General features: G+C 50.9%; 5 protein-coding genes across 5 annotated transcripts; 2 read left to right on the top strand and 3 right to left on the bottom strand.

Moving 5' to 3' along the window:
• Positions 1-679: 679 nt before the first annotated feature.
• Positions 680-2,276, bottom strand: POX_c04266 (uncharacterized protein; the record flags this gene model as incomplete). The annotated part of the gene is made up of 2 exons (XM_050113147.1): positions 680-1,554; positions 1,628-2,276. The coding sequence occupies 2 exons, from the start codon at positions 2,274-2,276 to the stop codon at positions 680-682; spliced, it is 1,524 nt and encodes a 507-aa protein (XP_049970703.1).
• A 317-nt stretch (positions 2,277-2,593) lies between these two features.
• POX_c04265 (Regulator of ribosome biosynthesis) lies at positions 2,594-3,340 on the top strand (the record flags this gene model as incomplete). Its single annotated transcript, XM_050113146.1, has 2 exons — positions 2,594-2,652; positions 2,743-3,340. 2 exons carry the CDS (start codon positions 2,594-2,596, stop codon positions 3,338-3,340), a joined length of 657 nt encoding a protein of 218 aa, XP_049970702.1.
• Positions 3,341-4,413: 1,073 nt separating this feature from the next.
• Positions 4,414-6,449, bottom strand: POX_c04264 (uncharacterized protein; the record flags this gene model as incomplete). The annotated part of the gene is made up of 2 exons (XM_050113145.1): positions 4,414-5,807; positions 5,864-6,449. The coding sequence occupies 2 exons, from the start codon at positions 6,447-6,449 to the stop codon at positions 4,414-4,416; spliced, it is 1,980 nt and encodes a 659-aa protein (XP_049970701.1).
• Positions 6,450-8,592: 2,143 nt separating this feature from the next.
• Positions 8,593-8,790, bottom strand: POX_c04263 (uncharacterized protein; the record flags this gene model as incomplete). Its single annotated transcript, XM_050113144.1, has 1 exon — positions 8,593-8,790. The coding sequence occupies one exon, from the start codon at positions 8,788-8,790 to the stop codon at positions 8,593-8,595; it is 198 nt and encodes a 65-aa protein (XP_049970700.1).
• Positions 8,791-11,495: 2,705 nt separating this feature from the next.
• Positions 11,496-19,304, top strand: POX_c04260 (DNA mismatch repair protein msh3; the record flags this gene model as incomplete). Its single annotated transcript, XM_050113143.1, has 8 exons — positions 11,496-11,594; positions 11,667-11,952; positions 12,014-12,465; positions 12,534-12,658; positions 13,308-15,057; positions 15,675-16,590; positions 16,652-17,745; positions 17,805-19,304. The coding sequence occupies 8 exons, from the start codon at positions 11,496-11,498 to the stop codon at positions 19,302-19,304; spliced, it is 6,222 nt and encodes a 2,073-aa protein (XP_049970699.1).
• Positions 19,305-19,337: the final 33 nt, after the last annotated feature.

Genomic DNA, 19,337 nt, shown 5'->3' with positions numbered 1-19,337 from the left:
TTGATAGAATTGCATGAGCGTTGGCTAGCTCGCGCGCAATTGCCAAGCTAGCCCGGGGCTTCAGAAACTCGAATTTGTATGAGCATATTGTCTTGTCGGCCAGTTCATAACGATTCGCGTCTCCCTTGTGAAGCTTTGCATAAAGGGCGACTTCCATTCTCTGGCCTCCCATCTGCACTGGGCAAAACCACACTTGGATTTCGAACTGCAGATTGAAATTGTCTTCTGCGTTGAATGCCGTTGAATCGACTCCGCTTTTCCCCTCCAACTTCAGCTGGTCACAGTATCCCTTTCCTTCGGAAAAAATCGCGATCGTCACCTCTAAGGCAGATCCAAGCACCCCCGCGCCACGACATCGCATGTCATATAATGGATACGATTAAAACATTAATATAATATGGCCTACACCACCTTCAAAGAGGTTTGGTAGATTTGAACACATGTCACATTCCTCGTGTGAACATATTGGGCACTCTAGAATCAAAAGGAAATAAATGGACGGGAGACTCGGATTGTAAAGTACAAAAAGAAAGTGAAAATATGAAGGGGAAGAAAGACACCAAGGCAATACGACCGCATGCGTTCCATATACAATACAGCAGCCCCAAGGCTCAGAACTTAAACTGGCCTGTAGGGAATGCAAACCAACAAACATAATGGTATAACCAAGATACATCATCTAGTTCAGGACCACGGTAGGCTGTGCAGTCGACTTAACGTGACGACCGAGCTTCTCAAGCTCGCCAATAATACCACCACCGGACAAACTCCACTTCTCAGCAACCCAGGTCTCGTTTACTTCCTCGCGCAGCAAGCCGCTACGCGCAAAGTACTCCAGATAGCCACGAGCCTCATCACGGGTCAATCCACCCAGAGTTTGGAGCTCGAATTGGGGCTCCTTGCCGACGGTGGGCTTGAAGAGCTCCAAGACGCGCTCGTCGGCGCCGCTGTAAGCCTCCGGAGACGGGTATTCAGGAGACGACGGGCTGATACCAGCCTGTCGAGCGGCCAGTTGATCCAGGGCGACCTCAAGGGTGTAGACGGCCGGGTTGTTGGAGGTGGAAGTGGCGTAAAGGACCATGCCGCCGTTTTTCAGAGAAGCCTGGCCATTTTGGAGGAGAGAAAGGAAGTGCTTCACAAGAACAAGGTCATGAGCGTGGATAGGAGAGTAATCAGACGATCGATAGGCGCTCTCCTTCATCCAATGGGCAAGACCATCCACGGTCACAAGCATCGGAGGACGAGGCTTGAAATCCTTCTCCATACCAGGGGCTGCGGCGGTAGCAGTAAGCTCGGTCCACAAAGCCTGGAAGACAGGCCACGCAACAGCCACGTCCTGGAAACCAAGCTTGGCGAGGTCTTCCAAAGTGGAAGAAGGCTTGAAAGCCGGGATGTCCTTGTGTTTTTGCGAGATCTTCAGGCTCGAGAGGACTGCGCGATTGGCCTCGACAGTGCGCATCAAAAGAGCAGACACTGCATTTGGCTGAACGTACTGAAGGGGGCTAGTGCCTTCGAGAGGAGAATAGCTGGTCTCGCCGGATACAAGGTCTCGGGCTATGAAACGAGCAGTCAGTGACGTTTTTTGAGCCATTGCAAGTTCCGTGAGATTACACCAATCATCACTTACCGTCGGGAACTGAGACAACCACCCACTGCTTGAGAAATCCCATAGCCATGGCTTGCAGCAAATGCACAGTCTTGCCTGAACCTTTCAGTCCAGTCAGGATCTTCTTCACAACCTTGCCCTTTTCAGGAGCATCCCCTTCACCTGAAATCTTCTCGAATAGACGACCCATCTCCAAAGTATCTCGGCGCAGGACGGTTCCTGGTCGGCGGAAAATCGACCACCCCTGCTTGGGCTTGAAAGCTTGCACGGCTCTAAGCTGATCCAACATTGGCAGAGGAAGGCCCAACACAGAGCCACGCAGGCGAGCATCTACCATTGTTTCTGAAGACAAGTCCTGCATGCCTTCGACCTCAAGGGCATTGGGGTTGCTCAAGACGATACGCTTCCGCAAGGCCTTGCGTTCTCCGACAGCCGGAGGACGAGCCCGCTCGGTGGTCTTCTTCTTCTTTCGACGCAGGGTCTGACCTTGACGGTACTTTGCCGTTACAAGGGCACCCTTTTTCTTGGTCGGATTGGCATATTGCACCGCGGATGAGTGAAAGGAGGCGCTTGCGACTCGGGGCGTAATGAGCTGCGGAGGGAGGATCGCTCGCGGTGTTGGCGAAACACGAAGCCGTGAAAGGCAGTTCCAGCACCACGAGGAAGCCATTGAACTACTCGAGCACCGGCACAAGGGCCAGTGTGATCAATTCGAGGCGAGACGGGGATCTGTGGTGGAGATGGATGGCTAAACGCAGCTCTTTGTTAAGACTAGTCCATAATAATTTGATCAAGTTCCGTCTGCCCATTCAGGATAGCGGTGTAGACAATCCTTAGTCAGGGGCGGCAGAAAAGTAGAGAGGCCGCGATAATTACTTTTTTTTTTCCGTCCGCCAAGCAGCTTGGTCTTCGTCGCATTCCTGCACTTTGAACGAGTTCCGCTGAATTTTATTTGCTTGGTGAATTCTCCTGCCCGTGTAAATCACGATGCCAGACGTTGAAATGGGTAACTCTGCCACTGCGGCTTCTGCTAAGTCCGAGAGACTGTACGTATCTATGGATCCTGATATTTACAACCCGTGCAACCCAATTTTACAACTAAACAACTGACTTGGACTTCTCTCCAAATACCACAGCCCCATCACAGTCTCCAAGCCCACTCCTTATACATTTGACTTGGGCAACCTGATGGTCAACGACCCGAACCTCCTAGAGCTTCCTCAGGGAGAGCCCCTCAACGATTCGCTCCGAGCGATCGCCCGCGACGGCGCACAGGTTCTGCTGAACCAGCTCCTGACAACATGCAACATCACCTCGTCTGCTCAAAATGGTGTGCTTCTCAACCTTCCACCTGCTGCCACCGCTGTTCCTCGCCACAAGCCTCTGCCTACCCCCAAGCCTCCCACCAAGTGGGAGCTCTTCGCTCGCAAGAAGGGTATTGGCAAGTACAACCAGAACCCTGGTGCTGCACTTGCGGACAAGGAACGCCGCAAGAAGTTAGTGTATGATGAGGCGTCGGGCGAGTGGGTGCCCCGATGGGGTTACAAGGGCAAGAACAAGCCTGAAGACACTCAATGGGCTGTTGAGGTCAAGGAGGAGGACTGGAAGAAAGAGGAGGCTGCTGCTGCCAAGGGTGGCTCGATTCGCGGTATGAACCGTGCCGAACGGAAGGACCGTATCAAGAGAAATGAGCGTAAGGAACGGGCCAACGAGCGCCGTTCGAGAAAGCCTTGAAGTGGCTGGGCTCTCTTCTGCTCATTTTGAGGCATGTACAGTACAGCTTTCAATGTTTAGTGTCATCATTCTCAGGCGTTGGGGCTGGGAGTCGGGATTTTATGTCTTCATTTACGATCGTCCGGTTGTGTGAACTTTACCAAAAGCATTGCTTACCTCGTCACCTTCTCCGAGTTTAATAAGATCCAAGTAAATTTATGTGAAACAAAAGCCCTCCTTCAGTCCGCTCCCGCGACTGGCAGTCATCAGATGGAAGGGGCAAAGCTGACAGTGATCCAAAAGGAATCAATTCATTACTCCTATTGTACATGGGATGAGTGGGCACGCCGCGTAGAAATCATACAACACAAAATGAACAGAAAGATCCAGAGGGATGGAAAAGCTGAATCAAAGAAGACATGCATCATAGACCAGCCAAAGCGGGGAATCACGAACAAGCTCAAGAGACGTGAGCAAGCAAATGACAGAAATATGAGACGGCGGAAACGCTCTCGGAAGCGGCAACATCGCACAATAGGGAAAAAAGGAGTAGCCAAGGACAGTACAGACACAAGATGGAGGAGAATATCGGCAAGAGATCAACACCCAGAACTCCCTAGTATCACCAAACTCCAGAGTGTAGGCAATATCGGATCCAACATATACACAAACAAAGCAACTATTTGAAGAAAATGACTGTAAAAAAAGAACTGTACACCCAAAAGTGTAACATGCAGAAGACGCCGGGAGATGCCTTTTGACCAATCATCCAGACGACGCCAACTGGTCCAGGAAAGACCGGCCAGGTACCAGCTGGGGCGTTGGATGGTAAGGTCGATGGGTAGAGAGGTGTGATGGATCGTAAGTAGACTGCCGCGAGAAACGCTGAGATTATGATATCCTCGCGGAAACAGATCGACGGCATCAATCACTGCAAGTCGTAGATTGTGGAAGTTAAGCAAGATCGGACCGGCCGAGGAAGCTCAAAATCCGCTGTCTGCCGAAAAAGATATTTTGAGCAGCCACGGCAAAGTGCTGACGAGGTCGACAGTTTGATTAAGACAGAGGTCGCCTCTCTGGCAGAAATTCGCTGCTCAGATTTTGATGGGTGATAGGGGCGGTCCTAATTCGGGGAGCTGAGAAACGCTGCGTGCGTGAGCGGTCTCAATGTTCGCCGGTCGGGCCTTTCGGAGCCGCGCCGTTTGGGGACGGGGCTTGTCCTCATCAGATCGAGAGCTGGATCCAGACGACACCGCGCGCTCATGCTTGGAGGACAAGTGAGAAGAATCATGGTTCATCCCCGTCGTCTTCTCTTCAATGGCCATTTGCTCCTTCTCATCCATCTCCTTTTCCTTTTGCATCCATTCCTTTTCGGTCCAGCAACCCTGCCAACAGTTTTTCCAGTCACAAACTAGAAATTGAAAGCAGAATGCGTCAATTCTCATGCAAGGTTGGAAGCAGATGCAGAGGTTACGGTAGTCCATTTTGTTTTGGTCCACGTAGGAATGAAGCAGGTTTAGGTGGCAAGTGATAGCGAAGAGGAGATAGTAGTTGTACGGCGGGAGTTTCGAAAGCTCATCCTTGAGCAGCTGTGGGGCGGTGGTGGCTCCCTCGCACTTCTCGGCGATCATGTCCTGGGTCGCTTTGGGGAACAGCTCGTCCGGCAGCTCGCGAAGCCAGGCCTTGAATAAGGAGCCCACGGTGTTGATGTCATAAAGGTCTGGTACGTCAAAAAGGCTCACGTCCAATTCCGAATCGAACCGACGCTGCCAATGTTTGACCTCACGGCCACTGCCGGGGACACGGTAGAGACCTTCTTCCTCACATCCCTTGAAGTTGAGATAGTCAATGCATCGATACGGGAGAGCAGGCATCCAAAACTCGGTCTTGTCTCTGCAGCCATCCAGTTTCTTCGCGATGCGGGTTTTCCTCGCCTGCTCGATGAGGGGTAGGTTGATGACCGAGCATACGTAGTTGTCATCGTTGATCAGCTCTCGCTCATTCGTACTACCACTCCGGGTGATCTTGCCGAAGAAGCCTTTGCCCGCTTTGCCGATACGATCGGCAGCCCCACTTGAGGACTGCTTGAGATTGTTCAGGATGGCTGCTGAAGCTCCCGAGACGTGGCTAAAAGAGCCAGAATGGACCATGTTACCCCCTTGCACTCTGTCCTTCCTTGGAGACGTAGCTTCCATGTGACGTGAGGGCGGATACAGGCCTCCTTCAGTAGGTCGCTCGGGCCGTGCGGGGGCAGGACGAGGCATAGCTGATAGAGGGGTTGTAGAATCGACTGGCTTGAACTCCTCTAACCTTGCGAGGCCGGTGGATGGGCGACGACCAGAGCCTCGTGTTGTAGAATTATCATCCACCCGAATGGATCGTGAACGGGTTAACAGATTCGCAAATCGCGGCTTGCTCTTTTTCAGCGGCACAGGTTCCGTCTCACTAGCCAGTTTAGAATGTGCGATCGTTTGCGGCGCATTTTCCCCTACGTTGAGATTAATTAGTGTCATTTCTTTTTGGGTAAAACAAATGTGACGAAACCTATCGACAGGGGGGGAGGGGGGAAGTGGCATACCACTTTCACTGTCTGCTGCTTTGCAAGGAGAGCAGGTAAGTCGGGGGTCGACTCGTGAAACTTGGGCATCGTTTTTCGATCTCGCGAACTCCCGCGGCTTTTGGGTGGCTCTGTGGAGTTCTCCGAGCTGTCGGAACGTTGTGACCGATGAGATGATTTGGGTGCTTTGAGATTGCCGAAGAATGATTTGGACGCATCGCGGCCGTGTGAATTCTTCGACGCATCCTTCGGGGAGGGGAATTGTTGCGGGATTGCGGTAAAGCCAGGGGTGTTGGGCTCAGGCTCAAGCTCGGATGGTGACAAAGCGGGCGACTTGGGTGCCATCGTGGGACTGGTCGAGGCTTGGCTTGAGTCTTCTGTCACAGGACGAATGGTCGCACCCTTGAAAAATGGCGAAGTAGAAGCGGACCGTGGAGATCGCGGGGTCAGCGGGCTGAGAGCATCAGGGCTCTGCAACCCGGGCGCGAATGAAGTGGACATTCTCCTACTGTTAAACTCGACCTTGAGGGACTTCAGGTCCAGGTTTGGGATAGTGGAGTTGCGGGACGGCATGTTGGGTTTTACGGAGCAGGTCGGCCCTCATCCAAGATTGAGTAAGATTTTCCAGAAGACCACAGATGCGGACTTTCGCGTCGCGCACCCAGATGGGAGCAGGCCCAATTCAATCGGGTCGGCTACCAGATATCCGACGTCAGCAAAGGCAGTCAGGCAGCCGGAACCATGGGTGAGGCGTACCTGATGACCGGTCTGTCGAGATGTTGCGCGATCGCGTGCTCGGGGCCTCAACGTGGTCGGTTGCGGGATATTGATTGACCCTGTAACTGGGGTTATTCAGTCGAGCCAGAGTGCCAGTCCGGAGAAGGGAAATGGAGGTCAGGAAGACTGTCTATTTGGCGTGCGAGTGCTGAGCAGGATAAAGACACAAGATGGTTAGCTCAGATCAGATGCAAACATGCTGGAGCCGCCTTAGGAGGGCTTGAAGATGGGGGGACCAGTGAACGACCCGAGCACAAATCTCGTGAGGAGACGGGAGGAGGGGGATAAGGGGAGAGAGAGTCATCATGCTTCAATGTCCAAATTGTGTGTCGTCGTTATCGACGGCAAATCAGGCAGCCCTTCAATGGAGACAGGGTGGTGCTTTTGCGCTCGCTTGTCCCAGACAAACTCACCTGCGATCTCTTCATAATAATTTCTGACAAGGAAATTTCGTTGCGCAGTGGTCGGTCCTCTGTGAGACTGTGCAATGCGCAAGACTTTGGATTTGTTGCGAACGGGGGGGGGGGGGGGGGGGGTGGTGTAAATTTTTGGACAAGATCCCGTCACTTTTTACCCCCTCTTTTCCAGCGTGTCGAGGTCGGGTGGATCGACGGAGCAGCAGGCGACACGGCGCACAAAATGCGGGAGGCTGACCAGAAAGAAACTGATCAGGAGCAAGGGCGATACGACAGAGAGAAATCTTAACTCTAAAGTCACTAGGAGTGATCCAAGGGGAGAGGAGGGATTGAGAGATTATTCTCACACGGTCGTCCCCTATTATTGAATTTAGCGCTGGAGTAGCGGCTGCGTGAATCCACCAGGGGTAGTCCGGACTATGGCCCACTAGGAAGCGTCGAGCAGCCTTGCTCGCCACACCGGCAATCGCTTTTATGTGTGGATCAAAATGAAAACCACGAACTCCAGGGAATTTGAGGGGAGATGATCGTCACGCGTCAGGTCTATGGGAAATGGGCGAGTGGGAAATCTGATTACAGCAACAAACAGTTCCATGGGGGCAAATGCACGATAGCACGGGGGCGGTCTGACAGGTGACTTTCGAGTTTAATGGCTGGACGGGGCACGGCAGGACTGAGGCAACCACGCATTCGCGCATTCATGCATTCCTGCATGGCCCCAAGGCCACGGTCCCGTCACAGGTCCGAGTCCTGGGATCTCTTGTAATGTGTACAATGGTCGATACCCTTATTTGGTATGGCATGTCTCGTGAACAGGGAGCACAATGTTGGCGAACTCAAAAATAAAGATGCCTCAGAAATGGATGATGAGTGTGACAAAGCTAACCCCTCTGCTGAACGGTGGATTGTATGTGTCTCTCGAATCTCTCTGTTCAGACAGACGACTTTCTATCATTTCTAGAGTCATTCACGGTACACGGTACATGGTACACTACCATTTAGTAGCGTGGTCCGTCCGCTGTACACCGTACATTGTAGAGGCCGGAAAGGGTAAAAGAGCAACGGTGGGGAACACCGTCGAGTCTGGGAGGATTTGTATCGGTACCTGGCTGAGCGACGATCTGTGCTCTGTGCCCCATGTCCACTGCCCACGGGCTGAGGTGTCCACTGTCTTGGTCTTATTTTATTAACACTGTACCCTGGGTGGACCGGCGGACTTGTCGTTTGAGCACTTCAGCCATCGACAATGCTTATCTATCCCTACACTTTCTTGTGTCAATGATCATACGAATACTCATCCACGCGAAAGCTACAAGTATCTCCTTGGCTCAAACAGGTGGGGTACAGATGGGGGTTCTGCCTAACCAGCTAGGTCAATCTGACCTTCTTGGTGCGCTTGAGGCGAGTTTGTCCCATGCGAGCGTCAAAAGGGGATGAAAAGGTAGTAAAAGCTGTCCAACATGGAATAGGTCAATTCATATTTCAGTTTCCAAGTCTAGGCATTCTTGACCTGATGGATTCCTTTACCTCGAAGATAGCACAGGCTGAGCATGTTCCGATAGCGGACTAGTAATACAGGGCTCACCTTCCACTTTGCTGGGCCATTCTTGCTCGCTCCTTTCCACTTCTGAGTTCGCACACAGCTGCCCTCTCATAGCATTGTGTTGACTTTCCGACAGGATTCGGTTGAAGCCCCGGGGGTGCTTATCAAGGGCTTCCATGGCGCGAGGTAGTCATTGGCATGACTGAGATGTAAGCACCAACCAAGCTTAGGCAATATTCGCCCGCGGCGTTATTTTTGATGGATGATTGGGAATGTATTGAGAAGTCTAATGGCACTTTAAGCTCGGGGCCGCGCACTATAATACCATCAGTGGCCCTCCCTCCTGGGCAAGCTACGATTATATATCATCACCGCCAATGCAATCAATCAGCAGGGCTTTCGATTCGTTTGAGCCCAACAAGGTTTGAGCTACGGGATAACTGACGGAATTGTGCCTACCGGTGCTACAATACTTATTGTTAATTGGATACGTGAATCAGATGGAGTGGGGAGCTTGTCGCAGCCTGTGGTCAACGTTGAGTGGAGAACCAAAGTTCTGTACAGCTGTATTGTCTTATTAGTACTGTATCAGACAAGATCCACTGCCTATTAAAAGCATCGTCGTGCACGCGTCGGAGGTGCCTGAGCCAATAGGAAGATTCCGATCTCGACTCAGTGGATGATATACTGACCTGATCCGTGGTTGGACCTGTTACAGAAATCAGAATCAGGGCAGATCGCGTGTGTCGGCAACGAAGATGAAAAGCTGAGAAGAGGACATCCCGACTTGAATATTTACACTTATACATCCACATGTGGGTAATATCTCGATTAGCAGACAGCTACCGAGAAAATTGGGATTTTGATATTTTCCGACTAGGAGGGATGTTCAAAGGTTAAAATATCCAGGTTTCAGGAGTCGGAATGCTCGGATCACGAAAGAGTTTCAGTCACCGGCAGGGCGGGACTCAACAACCCGAGACCTGGACACCAGAACTTCTGGAAAGTGACGAAATACACGACGTTGCGACTTGGTGTAGTGTAACATGAGCTCCGGGTCGCAGGTCTTAGGTTCATTTGCAATGTTTGGTACCTAAGGTACTTTCTGCCTTTACGGAGGCAAACTGAACTTTGTCCGCTATTCAGTAATGGCTTCTCCGGGTAAGATAGACGAAATTCGGGATTTTATCTATTCCATGATCCTTATCGCACTGTAGTCTAAACCGAGCTATATACAGATGACCCACACATTATTTCACTAAATAGACCGGTGCATAAATGCACAAATGCACAAATGTAGCAGTTTATCATAAAGACCATGCTTTAGTACCTAGCAACACCCGTCTCTGACATACGGATATATATCCCATCTAATATATTCCATGTCCTTCCAGTTGATGGAGGGTGACTTGTGAGGTACTTATTTTTCAGGGCAATTGTTAGCTTCTCCCACCTTAGCTTGACTCAGTGTCTTAGTAATTATCAACGCTTACTCCGACATTACTGAGGCACCAGAATATTCCTCCAACAAGGACCTCGTTATGGATCCTAGTGAGGGACATAAGTCTTAACTGCTGCGCAGTACATATTTGAGTCACTCGATCTGCGCTGGCTTGCCTCATATCCATAGCCCGTAAATGCTTCAAATTTTGTCTACCATGTGTCCAGCTAGGGGCTGTCCCGTCCTTGATCAATAGTATCTATGGATCGTTCTGATGTGTCCTAAAGCCAAAAAATACTCATCTAGTGCCTGCCGGGTGACTCTCAAATTTCTTCACCCCACTCCATCCATGCGACAATATATGTCCGTGGATGCCCGATAGTCACCTAGTCCCGCGAAACTCCCGAAAATTCAACTCGGATTGATGCCTAAATCCATCCATGGAGCTTTGTATGGACACGAAGCACTCATGATGTCATACTAGACTTTTCTAGCACTGCTTCCATAATAACGAATTAAATCCTCAAATTTACCTAGATCTAGAAATCGAACAGAGAAGGAATGGACGGAGAGGGTTTCAATCACACGTTCACCAAGGAAGAAGATTTCTATGCTTAAGGTCGGTTATCACAAGCATGGATTGCATATGGATCTGCTGGCACATCAGTAGGTGCTAGCACATAAGTGGGCGTTGATCTTACTTTATGGTAGGCCCAGATGTAATCTTCTCGCTGAAAAAGCGCATTATACAGATTGAAATATAGTATTATTGTATCAATAGAATATCAGCGAGTCGGCGTATTAGCAACCACGCAACTCCAATCCAATAAAGTCAAAAATGAACGAAACTCCCGCTGCCTGCAATTATTTCCCGAAGCCCAAATTCAGATCACGTGCATGTATCTTTCACACGTAGGTAATACAGGTAGAGGAAAGAGCAGCAGAGAGTGCTACCTATGAATGATTGTGATGTGATTCTCCTGAGACATTTCCCTACTTAAAGGCATCTATCTGTACTGGGTTCACTACTGAAAAGACCATACACTGTGACAGAATTGCAGGAGATGATGGACGGAGGGGCTACTCAGCTCCACTTGAGAGCCCCAAGAACCTGCAGGGTTGGTCACGTGGCCACACAACATTTAAAAGTCGACACCAGCTGACGTTGCCCGGGCGTCCCGCGCCAACTCCTTTGATGGAACTACCCCCGCGGCTCAACAGACGCGATAGTGGCGCTCGCTAAAGCATCTTAGCTTAATGACAGCTTTGATCTTGGCGACTGGTCTCTCATACCTGTGCTTGATTTTATCACTTGAGCATAGTGAATATTAACATGGTGTTGCTCTGAGTCACTAACGCCCCCCGGAATCACTCATTGCTGGTCTTAGTAGGACCCTGACAATCCAGTGCGGAACTACGATCTCTCTGCATAAATCAACACTATGGCGCTAGTGTCCGGCCCAGGTAGGGCTGGAGGCACTTTATCAGACCAGGAGCTGCACGTCGCAAAGCATGTTGCTTACATTAAGAACCTGGACACTGTGCGTGCTTATCTCCGCAACCAGCGATGCAAGATCATACGGTAGGGACCATAGATTAACCTGTGTTTACAGCGAAAAGATGAGCTGGAATACTGGTTGACAGAACACTTACGCCTCAATGGGGTTTATTGGGGGCTGACTGCTCTCCACCTGCTTGGACATCCCGATGCTTTGCCTCGCGATGAAACTATTGACTTCGTGCTTTCCTGCCAGAATGACAATGGAGGTTTTGGTGCAGCCCCCGGTCACGATGCGCACATGCTCTACACAGTCTCTGCAGTGCAGATTCTGGTCACCATTGATGCAGTGGATGAGCTTGAGAGGCGTGGCCTTGGGGGTAAGCGGAAAGTTGGGTCCTGTAAGTGCACATCGAGGTGCCCTGATTTTCATGATCCACAAACTGACCGAGCTTTTTTCAGTCATTGCACACCTACAGAACAAGGATGATGGCTCCTTTATGGGAGATCAGTGGGGTGAGACAGATACCCGTTTCCTCTACGGTGCACTGAACGCTCTGTCTCTCCTGGATCTGTTGAATTTGGTCGACGTTCCAAAAGCCATCTCATACATTCAGAGCTGCGAGAATCTCGATGGCGCCTACGGTGTCACTCCTGGCGCGGAGTCTCATTCGGGCCAAGTATTCACCTGTATTGGAGCTTTGGCCATCGCCGGACGGATGGACTTGGTCAATAAGGATCGACTCGGCGCATGGTTGAGCGAGCGTCAAATAGAAAAAGGAGGTTTCAACGGCCGACCAGAAAAACTACCAGATGCATGCTATGCCTGGTGGGTTGGATCAAGCTTGGCCATGATCGATCGACTTCATTGGATCGACAGCAGAAAACTTGCTTCTTTCGTTCTTCAGTGCCAGGTACGCTTGATGAGAACTCGTTCCACCACAGTTTTGTTTGCTCCGGTACCTTCGCTGACTCGTCACAGGATCCGGAAGCTGGCGGCTTTGCTGATCGCCCCGGTAACATGGTCGACGTCTACCATACGCACTTCGGCATTGCAGGGCTCAGTCTACTGGGATATGAAGGATTGCAAGAAGTAGATCCAATTTAGTATGTCCTTGCACACCTTTCATCAAGAATGATTTGCTGACACCACCTTGTAGCTGCATGCCTAAATCTGTCATTGCAAGATGTTTTTCTCAACGATGACATTCTGTTCTCAATGGAATGTGCGCTCCTTGAACACTTCAACTTCCAGAACCCTCTTGCCATCTAATAACCCACTGTTTTTCTTCCTCTGTGAACTTTGGGATACAAGGCAGGAGGAGAGCAATGCCCACCGTGACTTATTCCGCTTCATATCATCCCACAATGGCCTAATGGCTGTTAAGACATGGTGGCACATATCCTTCTTTCTTCCTCTACTCTCTAGTTCCATAAAGCAGATACGAATTTCAGTTGCATCGAAAAATGTCAAGTTGAACACTTACAGACTTCCTGCTTCGCTACTTCCTCGTAATGTCGGGCCACTCCAATGGAAAGAGTCCGTGACCTCCACCTCGGTACGTACCTTCTTGGGCCTACGCGCCATTGTTGACCTTTCCCACCTCCAACCCAACTTCCTCTCAATCTCCCCATTTCAAAATTTACTTGTTTCTATCGCTCCTTCACACCTTTGTACAGGCTTGAGAAACCCTTGAGACCTTGCAAGGTGTACTTCGCCAACCCCCCTTCCCTTTTTCGCGACATTGCGGACAAGTCCTTCCGGACTTGGATCTGGAATCATGGCCATCTCGAAGCTGGAGTGCATGATCTGCCCTCGGCAGGGCTCTTTCAGTGATGTCTCTCATCTTCTGACTCATCTTTCATCCAAGGCTCACTTGGCTCACCAGTTCAAGCTTCAAGTTCGCAGCTACAAGCACGACGACGCTGCGGATTTACTGGAGGCATTCAATCAGTGGTACGATGCCAATGGCATCGCCAAGATGCTTTCAGATCGAGCTGCATCGAAGATTGGTCGCACCAGCAAAAGAAAATCAGACGACACCACGTCAACTCCCTCGGTGTCCAGCGGGACCGCCGAGACCTCCCTGCCTAGCAATGCCACTTCTGATCATTTGAAGGCACCGCCTGGTTCTCCTAATAATTTTGACCGATTCTTCGCAGATCATTGTCCTGCAGGCGAGACTTCAATGACGACTCACCAGAATTCCTTAATGCCAGCCTCGAGCAAATCTGCATGCATCGCGAATGGTCTGTCCAATTGCCCCTCGCAAGCGGACTCCAACCTGCATCCGATGACTGATGACAAAGACAACGCTCGATCGATGGCACTTCCAGAGAACAACACATTGTTTCCTGTGACCCCGACCCGACCTCCGCGCAAGGAACGCAAGAAACATTCCAATCAGCCGAACTTTGAGAACAATCCATTCGTCGTGAGCCAAGTTCAACGCAGGAAGGCTGACAAGGAGAATGTTGTCGTTGTACGAGATGAAATCGTTCGGCTCAAAGGTGCACTGTGGCCTGGCATGGACGTCTTCGATGCGGCCACACTGGCAATGCGGAAGTTGCGCAACCAGAAGAAGGATGGCAGCGCTTTGAAGCAGATGGAAATGACTTCACGTCTGGTGGAGCCCACTGAGCAGATCTACTCGTATGAAGGAGCTTTGCTCAAAGAGCGTGTGATCACAGGTGACATTGAAGATGACAGCCCTCTGGAAGGTGAAAGTCCTATTCCCATAAAGCCACCGCGCTTCAAGCCTGTTATCCTGCGTGACAATGATCCCAATGTCCATATGGATCGGTATCGAAAGCGTCCGAAACCAGACGCACACCGAACGGCATCTTCGAAAACTCGGGCAACTCCTCAGCCTGCAATATTCAATTACACAAAGGGCTCTTTTGGATCGGCTCTCACAGGAGACTCGGCAGGGGATTCGGACTTGACACTATCCACAGCAGCAATCCATGGAGCGCGAGCTCGTACGGGTTTCGCTGTCTACAGAGACAACAAGGACCAGACCACACGCGGAATTATGAGGGAGGATCATCTCACCGACTTCCATACCGTGGGCGGCACATTGACTCCAGCCCGACTTATTCGCGATCACAAATTAAACACATACACTGATGAACATAGCATTCAGTCCCCGGATAAGAGAGCGAACCAAGATCCTTTGTTGGGTATGGGGGCTCGCATTGACTCTCCACTGTGGAATCCAGTGGGTGCATGTTGGAGGAACCACGATCCGAACATAACTGACTACATGGAATCCAGCTTCTTTGAGAGTGACGCGGTGTCTGGTTTTGGAAATGTCGCTCTGGAAAGTCGTGGTAGAGACGGCGACCATGACCATTTCCCACCAGCTCCAGCATTCAAGCTAACCTCGTTTCATCGCCAATCCTTTAACGAGGAGACCATCGACAATGCTGGCTGGGCAGGTCTTTCTCCCGCCGGATCCTCTCAAGCTACCATATCTGAGGCGGGTACTCGGGATCTGTCCCAGGTCTATCTCACCACCCATGCCACAGATTAAAGTGTGGGATACTTTTTGCATTCGTTTTCTGTCGGAGTTGTTGATTTTGGCATTCATACCTTTGTGTGACACGTGAGACAATCATTGTGCATGAGCGCTTGAGCGGCTCTCTGTGGGGATATATTTATTTTTCAGCTGGAAGGGGTGCAATTCCTTCCGACTTGTTTTATTGCATCCTGTGAGGTTGTGTTTACCAATTTGTTGGTGCAATGGTGTTCGTGAGTGGATATCGAGAGCATTTGCGGCGGTGTTATGGGTATGAACTGGGTCTCTCCTTCTGGGTAGTCGTTTGCACCTCTTTCTGAAAGGTCGGTAGTCTTATAAATCCATATAGTATTTTATTTTTACTTGCCCTCTATGTAATTATGACTAGTGATAAAAATTGGACACGAATGAATCTGCCAGGCGAGTAGAGGAACCTGTCTGTTCTGGTGAACTGCAGGTGGTGGGCAAGGATCGATATCCAACTCTCGCAGCCCAGTGACCGGAAGCCGCTCGCTTACTCAGCAACTCATTAACGCCCATCGCGTCCCCGGGTATTCTTATAGTTGACGCGTCGAGCTCAGCGGTGACACCCTTGCCGATAGATACTGAGCTGGTTGAACATCAGCGTCTTGGCAAGTACCGTGCTTCAATGTCTGGTGCAGTGTTGCTTTAATTGGGGCAAGTCACAACCGAATTTCTCTGGTGCCGAGCTTTCCAAACACAATGGCACCCCCATCCTCCCAATCCTCTACATCCTCTCCGTCCTTGAAGCGCAAGCAAGCGACAATTTCAAGCTTTTTCACACAGAAGCCGTCTCCAACCCCCAAAAATCTAGTGAGACCCGAAATACCTCCGTCGGAAAAAATTCTCCCGACAAGAGCAACGTCATCACCGCAAGGCTCCGTTTCGGAACCGAATCACAAGATCCCGGGCAGGAAGATGACGAAGAGGAGGAAGACGCCATAGTTCGGCCTGCCAAACGAGCTCGGAGTAATCGTCTCAAGCCAGTGGACAATGTGGTCGAATCACTTGCGCAGACTTCTCAACCCTCTCAGCCCCAACCCAGCAGTAGCCAACGGACCGATATCTTCAAGTTTCAAAGTTCACCCGCAGTGGCACCAACAAATAATGGAGGGGATGACCCAGATGAGGCCATGAGGAGGGAGGAGAAAGAGCGTTTGCATCAAAAATTCGTCAAGAAGCTCGGTGGTCCTGATTGTCTGATCGGCATCGGCAGGTCTATGACCAGTGATCCCACCGGCGGCGCAGCCGAGGCCGAAGAAGACGAGGAGGATGATGAGCCCGCGCCTCCGACGAAAGGGAAAGGTGCTGCGAAAAAAGGTGGAAGTAAGCTTACGCCGATGGAGAAGCAGGTCATTGAAATCAAGCGCAAACATATGGATACTGTGCTCGTCATCGAGGTTGGATATAAATTCCGGTTCTTTGGCGAGGATGCCCGAATTGCAGCAAAGGAATTGGGAATCGTCTGCATTCCTGGGAAAATGCGGTTTGACGAGCGTGAGCTGATTCTTTCCTCCAACTAGCGAGTCACCGAAGGACCTACACTAACCGCTGATAGATCCGTCCGAGGCGCATCTCGACCGGTTTGCGTCCGCCAGTATTCCGGTGCATCGGCTGCACGTCCACGTTAAGCGCCTCGTCACTGCAGGCCACAAAGTCGGTGTAGTTCGACAAGTTGAGACGGCGGCACTCAAAGCCGCGGGCGACAATCGCAACGCACCTTTTGTTCGCAAATTGACCAACCTGTACACCAAGGGAACCTACATTGACGATATTGAAGGGCTGGATGGTGCAATGGCTGCTGCCGGGGGTGCTTCACCGGCAACAGGCTTCATGCTTTGCATGATGGAGACCAATGCCAAGGGCTGGGGCAATGACGAACGTGTGCATGTTGGTATTGTCGCCGTCCAACCTGCGACGGGCGATGTGATATATGACGATTTCGAGGATGGCTTCATGCGCAGCGAAATTGAGACGCGGCTTTTGCACATTGCGCCTTGCGAGATACTCATTGTTGGCGAGATGTCGAAAGCGAGTGAAAAGCTCGTACGTCATTTATCGGGAAGCAAAATGAATGTCTTTGGAGACGCGGTGCGTCTGGAACGAACCTCGAAGAAGAAGACGGCAGCCGCTGAGGCGCACAGCCATGTCACCAGCTTCTATGCTGGTAAGATGAAAGACACGGGCACGGAAGAGGACGCAAAGGCTGTCAGATTGTTGCAGAATGTGCTTGGATTGCCCGAGCATGTGACCGTCTGTCTTTCTGCCATGATTGAGCACATGACTGAGTACGGGCTCGAGCACGTCTTCGATCTGACGAAGTACTTTCAGCCCTTTTCAGCCCGCTCGCATATGCTTTTGAACGGAAACACCCTGGTCAGTCTGGAGATATATCAGAATCAAAATGACTTCTCGGCAAAAGGAAGCCTATTTTGGACGCTGGACCGAACGCAGACCAGATTTGGACAACGACTTCTGCGACGCTGGGTCGGGCGGCCACTGCTCGACAAAGTCCGCCTCGAAGAGCGAACAGGTGCTGTCGAAGAGCTCACAGATCCAGCTCGCACGGTGATGGTGGAGCGAATTCGCAGCTTGCTTGGTAAAATCAAAAGCGACTTGGAAAAGAGTCTGATTCGAATTTATTATGGCAAGGTATGTGGTGTGCCGGGGACACAGTTCGCATCTTCAGCAGACCATTGACTTCGGTATAGTGCACGCGACCAGAACTGCTCACCGTTCTGCAAACCATGCAGACCATAGCAATGGAATTTGCCGATGTGAAATCACCGGCTGATTCGGGATTCGAGTCGTCTTTGGTCAGCGATGCGATTGCATCCTTGCCAGTGATATTAAAGGATGTTGTCCGATTCTTGGACAAAATCAATCTTCACGCCGCCCGGAACGACGACAAGTACTCTTTTTTCCGTGAAGAAGAGGAAACAGAAGAGATTAGTGAGGAAAAGCTGGGGATCGCTAGCATCGAGCACGAGCTCCAAGAACATCTCACGGTTGCCGGTGAGCGTATCCAAAGGAAAGGGGTCAAATATGCAACAGTAGCGGGCATCGAGTATCTTATTGAGATCGAAAACAATTCGCTGGGTATCAAGAAAGTTCCGGCATCATGGATCAAAGTGAGCGGGACGAAACGAGTTTCGCGATTTCACACTCCCGAAGTGGTTCAACTCATTCGGCAGCGAGATCAGCACAAGGAAGCGTTGGCCGCGGCGTGTGACAAAGCCTTTGCAACGCTCCTCGCGGACATTGCCGTCCAGTATCAATCCTTCCGAGACTGTGTTCAGTCACTTGCGACACTGGATTGCCTCCTTTCTCTAGCTACCATCGCTCAGCAACCGGGCTATGTCAAACCCGAATTCACCGAGCAGCCATGTCTTCACGTCGAGCAAGGTCGCCATCCGATGGTTGAGCGAATCCTCACGGACAGCTATGTTCCCAATGACACTCATCTCGACCAAGATGGAACACGGGCACTCCTCGTCACAGGTCCTAATATGGGTGGAAAGTCTAGTTTTGTACGACAAGTTGCCCTCATTGCAATAATGGGTCAAATAGGCTCTTATGTGCCCGCCGCCTCGGCCAAGCTCGGCCTGCTGGATGCTGTGTTTACCCGCATGGGCGCCTTTGACAACATGCTTGCTGGTGAGTCGACATTCATGGTTGAGCTTTCGGAAACAGCCGACATCTTGAAGCAAGCCACGCCACGATCATTAGTGATCCTGGACGAGCTAGGTCGTGGCACATCAACACATGATGGAGTGGCCATTGCGCAGGCAGTGCTGGACTATATGGTCCGAAACATTCGATCATTGACACTTTTTATTACCCATTACCAATATCTCTCACGTATGGTGCGCTCTTTCCCGAATGGAGAGCTTCGAAACGTTCATATGCGTTTCACCGAGTCGGATGAGAAGGACGGAGATGAGAACATCACATTCTTGTACGAGGTGGCCGAGGGCGTGGCTCACCGAAGCTACGGATTGAATGTAGCTCGTCTGGCGCATTTGCCCTCCACAGTATTGGAGCTCGCCAAAGCCAAAAGCTCCGAGTTGGAGGACACGATCAAGAGAAAAAGACTGGCTGCGCTCGTTCAGGTCGTCAGCAAGGTTGTTACTTGCCCTGATGCTGCTGTTGCAGGCTCAGCAGAGGATGACTTGCTTGAGCGGTTGATCGCCAGTGTGGAGCAGCTGTAGACTTTTGGCAGCATACCTGGTCTGTTTCGGACC

Source organism: Penicillium oxalicum, chromosome III (assembly GCF_001723175.1).
Source record: "Penicillium oxalicum strain HP7-1 chromosome III, whole genome shotgun sequence".
NCBI lineage: Eukaryota > Fungi > Ascomycota > Eurotiomycetes > Eurotiales > Aspergillaceae > Penicillium > Penicillium oxalicum.
This window is presented reverse-complemented; position numbering and strand designations above follow the sequence as displayed.